The sequence below is a fragment of the Coregonus lavaretus genome, assembly GCF_964263955.1.
Source record: "Coregonus lavaretus genome assembly, chromosome: 14".
NCBI classification, from domain to species: domain Eukaryota; kingdom Metazoa; phylum Chordata; class Actinopteri; order Salmoniformes; family Salmonidae; genus Coregonus; species Coregonus lavaretus.
Window position 1 is genome coordinate 40,862,991 of NC_140001.1, and position 14,730 is coordinate 40,877,720.

General features: G+C 40.5%; 1 protein-coding gene across 1 annotated transcript in view; it reads right to left on the bottom strand.

Annotated features, from left to right (window-relative positions):
• ipo11 (importin 11) overlaps positions 1-14,730 on the bottom strand; it is a 228,248-nt gene that overhangs the window by 183,559 nt on the left and 29,959 nt on the right. Inside the window, exon 5 of the mRNA XM_084176960.1 lies at positions 12,938-13,141. Within this exon, the coding sequence (XP_084033086.1) occupies positions 12,938-13,141 (204 nt within the window). The remainder of the gene's footprint in view (positions 1-12,937; positions 13,142-14,730) is intronic.

The window sequence follows — 14,730 nt, forward strand, 5'->3', positions numbered from 1 at the left end:
GTTTGCCAAAAAACACCTGGAAGCACCTGGATGATCACCAAGACTCTTGGAAGAATGTTTTATGGACAGATTAGTCAAAAGTATAACTTTTTGGACGACATGGGTCCTATTATGCCTGGTGAAAACCAAACACCGCATTCCACAGTAAGAACCTCATACCAACAGTCAAGCATGGCAGTGGTAGTATGATGGTTTGGGGATGCTTTGCTACCTCAGGACCTGGACGACTGCATGCAAGAGTGAGCTAAAATTCCTCCACAGTGATGTGAGAGACTGATCAACAACTACAGGACGCATTTGGTTGCAGTCATTGCGTGTAAGGGGGCAATTACTTTTTCACACAGGGGAATTGGGTGTTGCATAACTTTCTTAATTAAATAAATAGTATATTTTTTGTTATTTGTAAACTCAGGTTCCCTTTATTTAATATTAGGTTTTGGTTGAAAATCTGATAATTCAGTGTCAAAAATATGAAAAAATTTAGAAAATCAGAAAGGGGGCAAAACTTTTTCATGGCACTGTAGCTTTGACATGTACAATGAACAACATTGTCTCCATCTTTCTCAGAAAATGAGTGTTGTAGCTAGAAAACAATTAAGCATTGTCAAATGCAGAGTTGCACCTCTCCTGTCTCCACATCCTAGAAATAGATCATGCCTCTCCCTAAACAGAAGGAAGCAGATTGTACAGTCAACTTTCCTGCCAGTTCTTGACTATGGTGACATCATTTATCGGAATTCAGCAGCTACTACTCTTAAACCTTTGGATGCCGTCTACCATAACGCCCTTCACTTGATCACAGGTGATAGTTTTAATACGCATTACCGGATCCTGTATCAAAAGGTTGGCTGGTCCTCATTAAAGTCCCGTAGATCACTTCATTACTCTCTTCTTGTTTAGCTTTACTACACAGGCCTCCGACCTACCTCACCCGTTCACCGGGATGGTTAACTCGCGAGGTTCCACTAGTACGTAGCGATCTAGGTAAATCCACCTTCAGTTTTAGTGCCCCCCATTTATTTTTGCAATAGCCTACACATTTTATGAGAATTGCAACTTTTTGGATTGAATGTAAATCATTGTATTTGTGGTGTTTGAAGCTATAGTGGTGATTTTGTAGTTAATTGTATTGTTGTCCTCAGGGCACCATTGTAAATGAGACCCTGGTCTCAATGGGTTTCCCTGAATAAATAAAAGTTCAATAAAATCCCTAAAAGAGAGTGAATTGAACACATATCAGGGTAAATACTAAATTAACACAACATCAAGCACTGCTTTGGTGACATCAAACTACATATACATATGTTTCAATGATGAAACATCAGAGGCATTTGAAGAATTCATTGAGAACGCGATTTGCCGTTCCCATGGGTAATACATAACAGGGAGAACTAGGATCATAAGGTGGATCAAAAGACGTCAACTGAAAGATCTTCCTCACAGATCAATCTAAACTTGTAGAACTTTGCATAGGCTTTGATGGTTGGTTGGTTACATAAACACACAATTGTTTTGCTAGCAAGAGTTTGCGATTCCTCAGATCAAAGTAATCGAATGCGCAGATTTTTAAAAACTCAAAAGTATCACATTAATAAGACTCCTGTTCTTCATTCCCCTCATCCCTCCATTCCATTTTCAAGCACCAAGGTATGGAATATCAAAGCCCCAAACAAGGTCCCATCCATCCAGACACTTGTTCATCATGGTGAGTGTGTGTGTGTGTGTGTGTGTCCCACACTCGTTTATCACGCCATGCTCAATCCCTCCAACCTGTCAGATAGTCACAAGATGAACAAAAGGGCCTTCAGAGAATCAGAGAGAAAAAGAGGTGGATAAGCCGATGAGAAAAACACGGGAGAGGTTTAAGAGTGAAAGAGGGGAAAGATGTCTGGAGAAAAAAAGGAGAGGAGGAAGAGGTGTTTAGAGACAGAAAGAGGAAAAGGAGAGAAGCGAGGATGGCGAGCGAGAAGGACATAATGGGTCTCTGTCAACAATTAACTTGAATGAAGGTAGGCCGCATGTCGAATAATACATGTATTTGATATAAAAGAGGCCCGTTCCTCCTCTCCTCTCTGAAGGCAAGAAGCCTCATTATTCAAACACTGGCACTGATAAAAGCTTTTAATACATTTTAAGGCCTCTTTCCCATTCCCTCTCAATCTCATTCAGTCTGTCGCTTTTGCATTCTGTTAGCAAAAACAGACATATGCATCTCTTCAACCCACCTGCCGCTGACATGTATTAAATCACGCCCATCAGGGCTCCGGCACACATATGCTAACTAACAATCAAGCAGTAAGTCAGTGTGTGTGTGTGTATGCAAAAGAGAAAGAAAGAGAACCGCACTGGAGTAGGCTAATCGTCACTGAGAAAACGTATGTTTCCGGTGCATCAATTCCCTGTCACACCGCCAAATAATTATCCACAAAATGCTTATAATATGACAAAGTCATTTGAGATTGTTGAATGCCAAAGTAATTTAGATCTTAAAATGAAGGTGCCACAAAAACACTCATCACACACAGTCACAACTGTACAGGCTAAATCGAAATGGTGCCAAAGATTTTAAAGTTCAAAATAAATCAATTTCACTCTAAGTAACCAAAAAACTACATTTCCTGTATGCCTTCCGTTTTATTCATTGGTTAAATTTTGTAATTTATTCCTTCATTCCGTTCAACCACCCTGATATACAGGCACTGATATTCCCTCTCTATTCTAACATTTACACCATTAAGATGATTCATGTAGACAATCAAGAAGTGATTAGGGGTGTAGTTTGCCAGAAATGGCTCTGGGATTAGGACTATCATCCATCAGTCTTTTCTGACAGTCATTATAACACTAATGTTATTGCGCTACTCTGCAGGAGCTGGAACTCAAGGTGTAATGAATATGGTTGAAAAATCGCAGTAACTTTCCCAAATTCCACCCAGGTGGAAGATTACCAGAATCAAGATGTAATAAGCAGGAAATACGGAATCCTCCATCCAGGATTTCTGAAAAACCTGGGAATTTGGGGAATAACACTGGAATTTTGCAACCTTCGTTCTGAATAAGGGGATAGCCAGTCAGGAAACCCAGTGCAGGCATGGACTATTATGACATGGCAGGTTATGAGCACATGGAAAAGTGGCATATTAAAAACATATAATCCACTCATGAGGGACCTAGAGAGGAGCTATATAAATAAATCCAACATTAATATTATGTAAAACCATAGGGGTCTTATATAAGACTGATTTAAACCAATAAATCAGCCTTTCCTTTGATGAATTACATATTATAAAACATGTTGTTTGGATCCTGGATGATGATTGGTTGATAGCAGGGAGTTAAACACCACAATCCCCAGGTAACGCATGTTAATTATCAATGCGCATCCAGTGTCCCACAGCCTAGCTAGGCAATTCATATACTTAATATCCCCTGGAAAAAAGCATCTAAACATTATTTCCCCATGCTGTTGCAGCTATTTCAGCACCCCGGAGAGTCTCTGCAACTGGGCACCGCCAAAGATGATCTACTATATTGTCAAGACAGTCGAGTGGCCACTAACAACGGAAATAGATGTCCTCAATTATTGAAGGCATGCGAGATCAGGTGGGACCATCCTAGCCAATGAGAGGCAGATACGCATGTGCACAAGTAGTTTTTTATCAATGTTCCCGGAATGCCACGTGCATACCCTTATATCAGTACATTTGTAACAGCCTAAAGATTACCAAACTTCAATTCGATCAAATAAGCCTCACGTAATTCGACACTCATAGACCTCAATATAAAAAAGGGCCTCTTCCTCTCTGGCCGCGCCCAGCTCCACACCAGAGCTCATAATGATTTGCCAAACCTTTGGAAAGGACTGTGAGCAACAGATAAATATTTGGCAGGAAGAACAAATGCCACTTGGAAACAATAGAAATCCTATTACCCTTTCACCTAGTTTTAAGAATTGTAAACCTAATAGGATATAAAATATTTATTTTCAACTGCAAGTACGGCTACAGGACTCCTAAATTATACACCACAAAATTGGTGCCAAAGCCCGGGAAGAGGGGGCTAGCATTTGGTTTGCAACAGCTGGAGTTTGTCTAAACCTTGCTGCCTGCCTCTCCGACCTGTGCAACAATGTTGCAGTTTATTTTTGTGATTTCCACCGTGCCATAGTAAAGAATGAATGTGACAAGACTGACAGCATCTCTGAGCCAGGCGAATTCATTTATCAGGATCTTTATAATGGATATATCCAAAGAAATGGCAATAGAAACAAAGGTAAAACAAACGAAAATGCACATAGTTTGCTGTCATTTCAGCTGCTTTGTGTGATTGTGTGTTAGCTTTAGTTGGCTAGCTAGCAAAGGAGAAGTAGCTAGCTTGCTTGGCAACCTTTTTTGCGTAGAATGTCCATGCCAATAGAATGGAAAACCAGCCCGTTTGGCAAGCAACTTCAGAATATCAGAACTAACGACTGGCCTGGACTATATCCTATGGTGGCAGGATGAAAAAAATGTACTCATAAAAATAAATGTTGATCGAAAACATGTCATTAAATCTTTTTTTTTTTTTATATGTAGGCAACCGTTTTATCAATGGAATAAGGCCCTCGAACCCAGGAATTATGGTGAATAACACCCTCCTAAGGGCTGTTTCCCCGGGCCTTCGCTTCACGTCGGGCCTAAGAACACACCGCATCGGGCCTGTTTCCACACCGATAACACCTGGTCCTGAAGAACAACTGAAATCCCACAAGCTTTATTATTCTCCCCAATTGTCCACACTGACTGTGGACTATGGGCCCAAATGCAAGAAATGCTAACAACGTTTCCAGAATAAGACCAATAAACAGTATTTCCTTGCGCTGTAAGATGTAAAACAGTTTTGAAGCATGCAGTTCAATTACCTTTTCCTGTCAGAGAAAGAATTGTATCCTTGATTCAACTAGGGGCCTAATCCAAATATGCATTAATTTCTCACAGTGGAAGAATAAATAGATAAAAGTGTATCCATAAAACATACATTTCCAGTTTGGATTAAATAGGAGCCTACAGTAGAGTCCATTAAAACATATACAGGACATACAGTGCCAGTCTGTTTGGGCTTTCTGCTAGTGCCGGGACAATACCAGTATCGCGATACTCATTAGTATCGTGGCAAGGAAACAAAACACAAAGCGGATTTAACTTCTTTAGGAAAACAGCGCTAATGTTGGGAACAAACATTTTATGTTGTCATCCAGAATCACAATTTATTTATTTCCCAAGTTATAGCAAACAATATTTTACATACAGATGGTTTTAAAGGACCAAATAGTTTGGCCTGCATCATGTTTTAATTTTTGCCACGGAAAACATTTTGCGATACTGGTATCGTCCCGGCCCTACTTTCTGCAGTGAGGGAAACATTTTGCAAAGGAAATTGGCAGTGGTACAACTACTATGCGGCAGGTAGCCTCCATGTTAGAACGTTCAAAAAAAAAGATGTCGCTGTGAATCCCAATTGCTCCAGGGGTGCTGGACAATGGTGACCCCTGGCTGTGACCCCACTCCCTGCAGGTGTCTCAGGGGGAGTTGGGATATGCAATAAACACATTTCCATTACACACTTGGAATGATGAACACTTGTCCAAGTGTGTAAAAGGACAAATATAAGCCATTATTATTATATGCTTAACTCTGTGCAGCACCCCACCCACTGGCTGCGAGACCACTCCACCTGGTGCTCCAGGTGTAAATTGGATTATATATAAATAAATGACTAGAATGTCCTCTACGGTTCCACAAGCTTCCAGGCCAGCTGCTGACTTTGTTGCATAGTTTTCAAAGCATTTCAAGCCCAAACTCAACTTGGGTTTGATCATTTTTATATGTATAGGCTATTATATGTCTGCGTGTCTAATTCATGTCATTACTATGTCATCAGAACTACAATTTTAAACACATTATATAGTCATAAGTTTAATGGCTTCCATGGTGATAGTGATCTATTGGCTCATTGTCATTCCATTCAAGTCATTATTTTATGAATTATCTGCCAAGCTTAATACAGCATTTCACCCAGAGTGATATTACACACTACATGGCATTCACAGTACTAGAAGGTAGTAGTGGTGCTTTACCAAAAACCCAATTAAAAAGACATGCTATAGGGTAACTCTCAAACCCAATTTCAGCCTTTGCATTCAGATGAGAAGTTGTGGGTGGGGGGAATTGCTCATAAATATTAATTTTGGGGGTGGGTATACATACAGTGGGAGAAAAAAGTATTTAGTCAGCCACCAATTGTGCACGTTCTCCCACTTAAAAAGATGAGAGGCCTGTAATTTTCATCATAGGTACACGTCAACTATGACAGACACCATAATTTGCAAATAAATTCATAAAAAAAATCCTACAATGTGATTTTCTGGAAAAATTTCTCATTTTGTCTGTCATAGTTGACGTGTACCTATGATGAAAATTACAGGCCTCTCATCTTTTTAAGTGGGAGAACTTGCACAATTAGTGGCTGACTAAATACTTTTTCCCCCACTGTAGTTGTACCTGACCGCATCACTTTCTTACTAAAGCATACTTACCAGAAGTCCACTGTCACGCTCTGATGATAAAATGATGTGCATCGCGAGCACATACAGCTCTTGACAGTTAGCTCACAGTGGTAAGGCGGCAAGTTCCTGACATCTATTGCCACAAATCTTTGAACTGTGGACTCACATTTATTGTGGTAATGTGTTGGGAAGAAAAGTGCAATCATCACCTTGAAAATGAAGATAAGGGGCTCAATTCAATCCAACCCGCATTGCAGTATTTACGCAGTAGCTCTTTTTCCAATGGTAAAATTAACTCAGAGATTGTTCTTGGGTACTGTATAAAAACCTCCAACTACTACCAGGGCGACCCCTCCCACAGGTATGCTTTCACTTTTCAGAATTACAAGTGTGAGGGCATGAGATGAATATTGGAAATAAATTATTAAAAAGGTCATTTAAAAAGATCTGCCCCATGTAGGATTAGAAATCACAATCATTAAACTATGAGCCAACTGTCTTAGCGGACTGCGCCACCAAGTCTTAACAGGTGGAAAAAAATACTATGAGTTGACATGCCCACAATCGTCATCTATTTCTTGGTAGCTACGTATATAAACATACGTAAAAGCACATACATGTGTATGAAAACATTGCATTTGGTCATGTGGAAATGTGCCTTACTGCTTTTAGAATTTTGTGTAACGTCAGTAGTCTACTCAAGGAAGCGTCATGCAAAATATATTACCCCACTCCACTTACCAAGACCATTGCCAAATAAGGAACACTGTCACCTGCTTTTATAATAAGCCTTGCGGTAGTACCACCCAGCATTTCTAGAAGGGAATGTATTTCATACCGAACCCTTACCTTGAGATGACGTAGAGGTACCTTCTAAAGGTGACTCTACATCACGATTTCAAATGGTAGAGCAAAAAGCGCTAGACTACTTAAAATTCCAAAATCTATCACTTTTGACACGAACTGACGTGTTTCACTATAACTAAGCCTAAATCATCTGGTTTTCGAAAAAACATTTGGGTTCATGAAAGTTACTCTTCAAAGTTTGTGATTCCTCTCTCATTCTCTCCTCCCTTACACTCTACTCCCTTTCTCCATCTCTCCCAAGTAATATTTCCTCCCTCTACCTCATCCTCCCTCTCTCCCTATTCCTCAGTCATTTTTTCTACCTGCAGCCCACTAGGCAGTAATGTGCAGCTGGCAGGATGCCAGTGTTTACAGGGAGCAGCCAGTGGCCAATAAAACCCAGAGCCAGTTAATGTGCATGTGTGTCCAGGTTTACGTTAGCCGGTAATAGCCAGCTTTTGGCCGAGAATAACATTGAAAAGCCAATAAATAAAATTGGTGACGCCCAATTGTCCAGGAGAAGAAAAAATCCCATTGCGAAATAATACTTTTTAGCCTGTTTATTGATGTAAATACCAGTCGATGGAAATACTTTTGACTGGTCATGCTTATCGGTCTATAGGTTCATTTCCATAATTTAGTGGAATTAAATTGGCGCGTGTACATTATATTCATTATGCATCTTATTTATCACACGCGTACAACATACAGATACAGAACCTTTGAGCAGAAAATCTGTGAGACAGTGCGAGAGCTGCTGCTACAGCATCTCAAACAGGAAATGAATACATAGGCAATGGAAGGCTTCATCAGCACGTCACACAACAACTTGCAATGAGCTGGAGGCAGTATGCATTTTGAAAACATAATTGTTTGAAACCTGAACATTTTAATACATATTATGAGGCATGTCTTACCTTGCTTCAAAGTAGCCTAGCCAAAATCAGACAATATCCGTGGAGGCAATTTTATATAAACTTCCTTTCATTGTCCAGTAGCCAAAGGCACAATCCTAGTCATATTACATTTAGATTTTAGTCATTTAGCAGACAATCTTATCCAGAGCGACTTACAGTAGCAATTAGGGTTAAGTATCTTGCTCAACCCATGCTAGTTGTTGCATATTAGATCTCTCCTCTCCCTAAATGTCTAACGGATATTTCATCTGTCAAATGAAACCGTTCACATGTGCAGTGTGTGTTTTCCCGCTATTTGCATTACAGAACGAACACACAAAGGCGTGTAGCCTACTGCCTGGTGCACTTTGCTGCGTGTACAATGTGAACAAGCTAAACATTCTGATCTGTTGCATCAGACTCATTGCGTTTTGACTTTTATGTAGCCTAGGCATCCTGGTTGTATGAATTTGGGATCCATCGTCCCACAACAGTCCCAGAGTCTGTGTGGAATAGGCCATTTCTTTCTCGCCAAGCTGACCAACAGAATAGGTCAAGTTTTCTACTATGGGGGATAGTAGATTGACATAGGCTTGTGATTTTGCTGTTCGTTGGCTGAGGAAAAGTAAATGTGGACAGTTATTCTAACATCTTCAAAGTGCGCATCAGAATTCAGTAAGAATGACTGCACATCATTGCATCCTTGACTTGCATGTTCTGTTAATATGAATTACCATAATCTAAATGTGATTTCTGTCATTCTGAGCACTGTGGGTGGACGCCATATGGTCCCGTAAATTTCTCAAATGTCCGGTAAATTAAAACGCTGCCAGCCAAATGTCCAGCGCCACATTTTCCTAACTGAAAACCTGGTATGTGTCTATCGGTCCGTCCGACCTGTCTGTCTTGGAGGACTGAGACACCTGCTTCTCAGCTACTGTAAAGGGACAGAGCGATGGCCTGCATAATTATAATAATAATGTATGCCATTTAGCAGACGTTTTTATCTGAATCGACTTATGCGTTCATTATTTTTTGAATGTATGCGTGGTCGCATGAATCGAACACACTACCAACTGAGCTAGAGGCCCACACTAAGTAGCGAGTGTATAATCCAGGCCTGCAGAGTTACTGTACTGTTACTTTTACTGTTCAGTCTAAAAATCTACCTTCTCAGGTCAGTCTGCACAGCCTCAGCCAACACCAGTGGACAGGTTAAGTAGGGAGGACTAACAACCAAAACACTCCTTAACCTATTTCAATCAATCATTCAGAGGTAAAAGGCCTTCCTCGAAGCACAGAGATGGGACCTGGACCGTATTTTACTCTATACCGGTACCGATGCATGGATGGGTTTGGGTTTTTGAAACAGTATTTTAATGTTTGGATTTAAATGTGATAGGTGACTCCGCCGTGTAGAACGCCCGTTTTTATAGTTTACTCCGCTCCTTGAGTCGTCTCTCTCCCTCCCTCTCTCACCAAACCCCGCCCGTCACTCAAGGACCGCAGTCGTTGTTGCTTGACCACGAGATCACTTGCCGACCGTTCACTCTTCAGTCTACATGGTCAGTGCAGCAGATGCAAAAAGAGGTTGATGACAACGATGCTGCTTTCCACTTTGCTTCTTAATATAAACCCACAAGCGTTCTATAATTACACTATTAGTTTGTGTATCTTACTGTCTGCAAACAGCTAGTTTGTCTTTTCTTAGCAAGTTGTGGCTAAAATAAATGTTGCTAGCCGCTTATGCTAATCACTAGTTAGCTTGCTAGCTAGCTACTAAATGTACTGAGTCGGGGCAAACGTAGCCAGCTAATACAGCCTGACACTAGTGCTGGTGTAGGCCTAAATCAGCATGTTGTTTGTGCAACAGCATCTTCTAAATCAATGAGGAAAAGGCATGAATATGTTAGCTACATGAAGTAAGAGAAAACATACATTTTTAAGTAGACAAAGATTATAGGGTCTCCTGGGAAACACTGACCAACACTTTTGTTCCTACCCTGTCACAATAACTCCTTCCTGGCTTTTTCATTCATTGTCATGTCAAGCAACACAGTATTCAAAGTGCCACCTATTATATTCTAACTATAGAATTAGAATAATTATATTTCCATGAAGTCCAAAAGTTCAGCCAAGTGTTTTGATCTAAATCGCAAGTCAAATCATAATTGAAATATTTGGTAAAGAAATTAGCCTAGACTTGTTTGCCCAGATCGTGCAGGAAATGCAGAAATGGATTAAAATAATCTTTGGTTGAAGTTTGAACAGTATAAAACAATCAGAATGGAGAAAAACCCAATGTAAATCACTTACTACTGAACAAAAAGATTAACGCAACACGTAAAAAGTGTTGGTCCCATGTTTCCTGAGCTGAAATAAAAGATCACCGAAATTAAAATTGGATACGATTCATTATTTATGAATGTGGAGCTCTGGTTGCCCAATGCCAAACGGTGTTAGAGGAAGAGGGAAGTTCAGAGACTTAACACCAGGCGATAATTTGGAGGGATACTTCATTACTAAGACTGTCTCAGGGCAGTAGCTCTCAATGCTAGCATCAAATCCTTTCTGGGAGTTCCAGAAAGTTGAGCCACCCTCATAGATTGGGTTTAAGTCAATAGTTCTGACCGGATTACTCACCAAGGCAATGCATGTGGCCTGTTGAAGGCCATAGAAACACAGCATAACATTTGTATATCTTAAAAATTAATGTCCGTTTTATTCTGCATGGACAGACAAAAAAATTAGAATAACTTTTAATCCGTCATTGTTACAAGGACTCTTCTTTCTCCTACTATAGTCTGTTACTCTGGTTAAACTATCAGTGTTTCAGTTGGACTTTGTTTTTTGTCTGTTCCTGGTGTTTTCTATGAGCCACCGCGTTGACACTGGGTTGTGCGGAGGATAGCTGTGCTGTTTGTTGATGGGCCATTTAGTACTGGTCATCATCAATGCCTGCATCATTAAAAACCTCGGTTTAATGAGTCTCTGAAAGATTGCCCACACAGCCCATAGTCTGACCCCACGCTTTATGCATTTTGTATCATTTTCTATGCATAGAGGGGAAATGGTGTTACTTCAGAGTCTGAGCATCTGTTCACACCAGTAGGCATGCACGCGCACACAGTCGCACACTCTAACGCACACACAGATACACAGTGTGTGTGTGTAAGTGCAGAGAAGTCAGCACACAGCTAAACAGAGACCCCCAGAGGCCAAGGCTGGCACAGCACAAGGATCAAACAGAGGAAGAGAGCAGCAGGGATGGGCAGGCAGAGGAAGGAAATACAATTTTGAATTACAGAGAATGAATGCACAAGAGAAAAATACAGTGGCGTCAGAAAATATTCATACCTCTTGACTTATTCCACATTTTGTGGTGTTATAGCCTGAATCCAAAATGGATTCAATAGATTTCTTTCTCTCACCTATCTACATTTTAGTCATTTAGCAGACATTCTTATCCAGAGCGACTTACAGTTAGTGAGTGCATACATTTTCATACTGGCCCCCCGTGAGAATCGAACCCACAACCCTGGCATGGAAGCGCCATGCTCTACCAACTGAGCTACACGGGACTGAGCTACAAAGTAGATTTCTTTCTCTCACCTATCTACTCACAATACCCCACAATGACAAAGTGAAAACATGTTTTTAGAAACTTTAGCAAATGTATTGAAAATGAAATACAGAAATCTTGTTTACATAAGTACTCACACCCCTAAGTCAATACATGTTAGAATCACCTATGGCAGCGATTAAAGCTGTGAGTCTTTCTGGGTAAAGCTGGGAATCTTTCTGGGTAAGTCTAAGAGCTTTGCACACCTGGATTGTACAATATTTGCACATTCTTCTTCTTTCTAAGCTCTGTCAAGTTAGTTGTTGATTATTGCTAGACAGCCATTTAAGTCTTTCCATAGATTCAAAAGCTGATTGAAGTCCAAACTGTAACTAGGCCACAACATGTTTGGTACATCCTGGTACACCACTCACCTGTATCTTTGTAGTGACTGAGTGTATTGATATACCATCCATAGTGTAATTAATAACTTCACCATGCTCAAAGGGATATTCAATGTCTGCTTTTGTTTTATCCATCTACCAATAGGTGCCCTACTTTGCGAGGCATTGGAAAACCTCCCTGGTCTTTGTGGTTGAATCTGTGTTTGAAATCCACTTCTCGACTGAAGGACCTTACAGATAATTGTATGTGTGGGGTACAGAGATTAAGTAGTCATTAAAAAACATTAAACACTATTATTGCACACAAAGTGAGTCCATGAAACGTATGTGACTTGTTAAGCAAATTTTTACTCCTGAACTTATTTAGGCATGCCATAACAAAAGGGGTTGAATACTTAGACTCAAGACATTTCAGCTTTCCATTATTAATTAATTTGTAAAAATGTCTAAAAGCAATTTCATTTTGACATTATGAGGTATTGTGTGTAGGCCAGTGACACAAAATCTATATTTAATCAATTTAAAATTCAGGCTGTAACACAAAAATGTGGAAAAAGTCAAGGGGTGTGAATACTTTCTGAAGACACTAAGTGTTTAGACTCACAAAGACAGAGAGGGCGAAATAAATAGGGAAAGTAAAGAAAAAGGAAGAGCGAGAAAGAGATGTAGCGAAGGGCGTCCTTACGTCCTGAAACAGTCGTTTGTCCTGTGCCAGGCGTTTGGAGGCCAGGGTCTTGGTGACATGGTAGAAGGTGAGTAGAGCCCTGTGCTGCTGCAGCCCGTCCTGACCCTTCACGGACTCCAGCAGGATTGGGATCAGCTCTGGCCACTGGCGGGGACAGTCCAGACGGGCCACCTTGGCTATCAGCACCGCTATCTGGGTGGCTATCTGTTCATACAGGAAACATATACAATACATTAAACATTATTTGAATAATATCAGGAATGTTTTTCGAATATCCGGATAGTCGAAATACATGTTTTAAATAAACAATTTTTTTGCAACTTCAAAAGGGGACATGCTCTCTGCTTGTTGTTTCAGCACAGACAAGTGGGGGAGGGTCGCGAGAGGAGCAGGGGCCAGTGCCAGTGTGTCTGACACAGAGGGAGAAAGAGAGAGAAAGTAGCCAAACCAACTCGCAAAAGTTAGACTTGTTGCTGCTATAGGTTATCTATCATCTCTTCTGGTAGTGTCTGTCTTGACAGCATCAAATCGAGGTAAAGAAGCTAGCTAGCTACACTAGCCAGCTAAATTAGTTTGCCAGCTAGCTAGTTAGCAAGGCTAATTGAGGCGATTTTGCTGCGCTCCATGCGTCCTTGTCTACAACACTAACAACTGACCAACAGATTCATATCTGTATTCCCAGTCATGTGAAAGCCATAGATTAGGACTGCTTTCTGTATATGAACTGTAACTCAGTAAAACCTTTAATTGTTGCATGTTGCATTTATATTTTTGTTCAGTGTATACAAATCTTGATTTTGCTCATCCGCCTAATTAACACTAGTTCCTAACTTTTAAAATAACTGTGCTCTCCCATGACTACTGTAGATATGGAACACCGGCGGCAGACGCACTGTCTAGTGGCTACTAAGGAAAACCATGTTCGATCAGCAGAGCAAACCTTTTCCAGTTAGCAGCAGCTTAGTGCTAGCATGTTTGAATGGCCATTACGGTAGCTAGTTTGCCAGCACGCTGATGAAGTTGTACTGCACCAAAGTTATGGGACTGTTCTCAGACATACTGACAAATAATCACAAATCTTTAGCTAGATATAGAATTAGGTAGTTAAAGAAAACGTAAACATTTGCTACAGATAAAACGGAGTCCGGTGCTCTCTAATGTGTGGATAGGCCACTGGGAGTAATCGGATACCGGACTGCACTCTGGTCAAGGAGTGATAACAGGCACATAAGTCCGCCTAGGATTCTAATGATGAAACAGAGTATACAGTCGTGGTCAAAAGTTTTGAGAATGACACAAGTATTGGTCTTCAAAGTTTGCTGCTTCAGTGTTTTTAGATATTTTTGTCAGGTGTTTCTATGGTATACTGAAGTATAATTACAAGCATTCCATAAGTGTCAAAGGCTTTTATTGACAATTACATTAAGTTTATGCAAAGAGTCAATATTTGCAGTGTTTACCCTTTTTTTCAAGATCTCTGCAATCCGCCCTTGCATGCTGTCAATTAACTTCTGGGCCACATCCTGACTGATGGCAGCCCATTCTTGCATAATCAATGCTTGGAGTTTGTCAGAATTTGTGGGTTTTTTGTTTGTCCACCCGCCTCTTGAGGATCGACCACAAGTTCTCAATGGGATTAAGGTCTGGGGAGTTTCCTGGCCATGGACTCAAAATGTCGATGTTTTGTTCAACGAGCCACTTAGTTATCACTTTTGCCTTATGGCAAGGTGCTCGATCATGCTGGAAAAGGCATTGTTCGTCACCAAACTGTTCTTGGATGGTTGGGAGAAGTT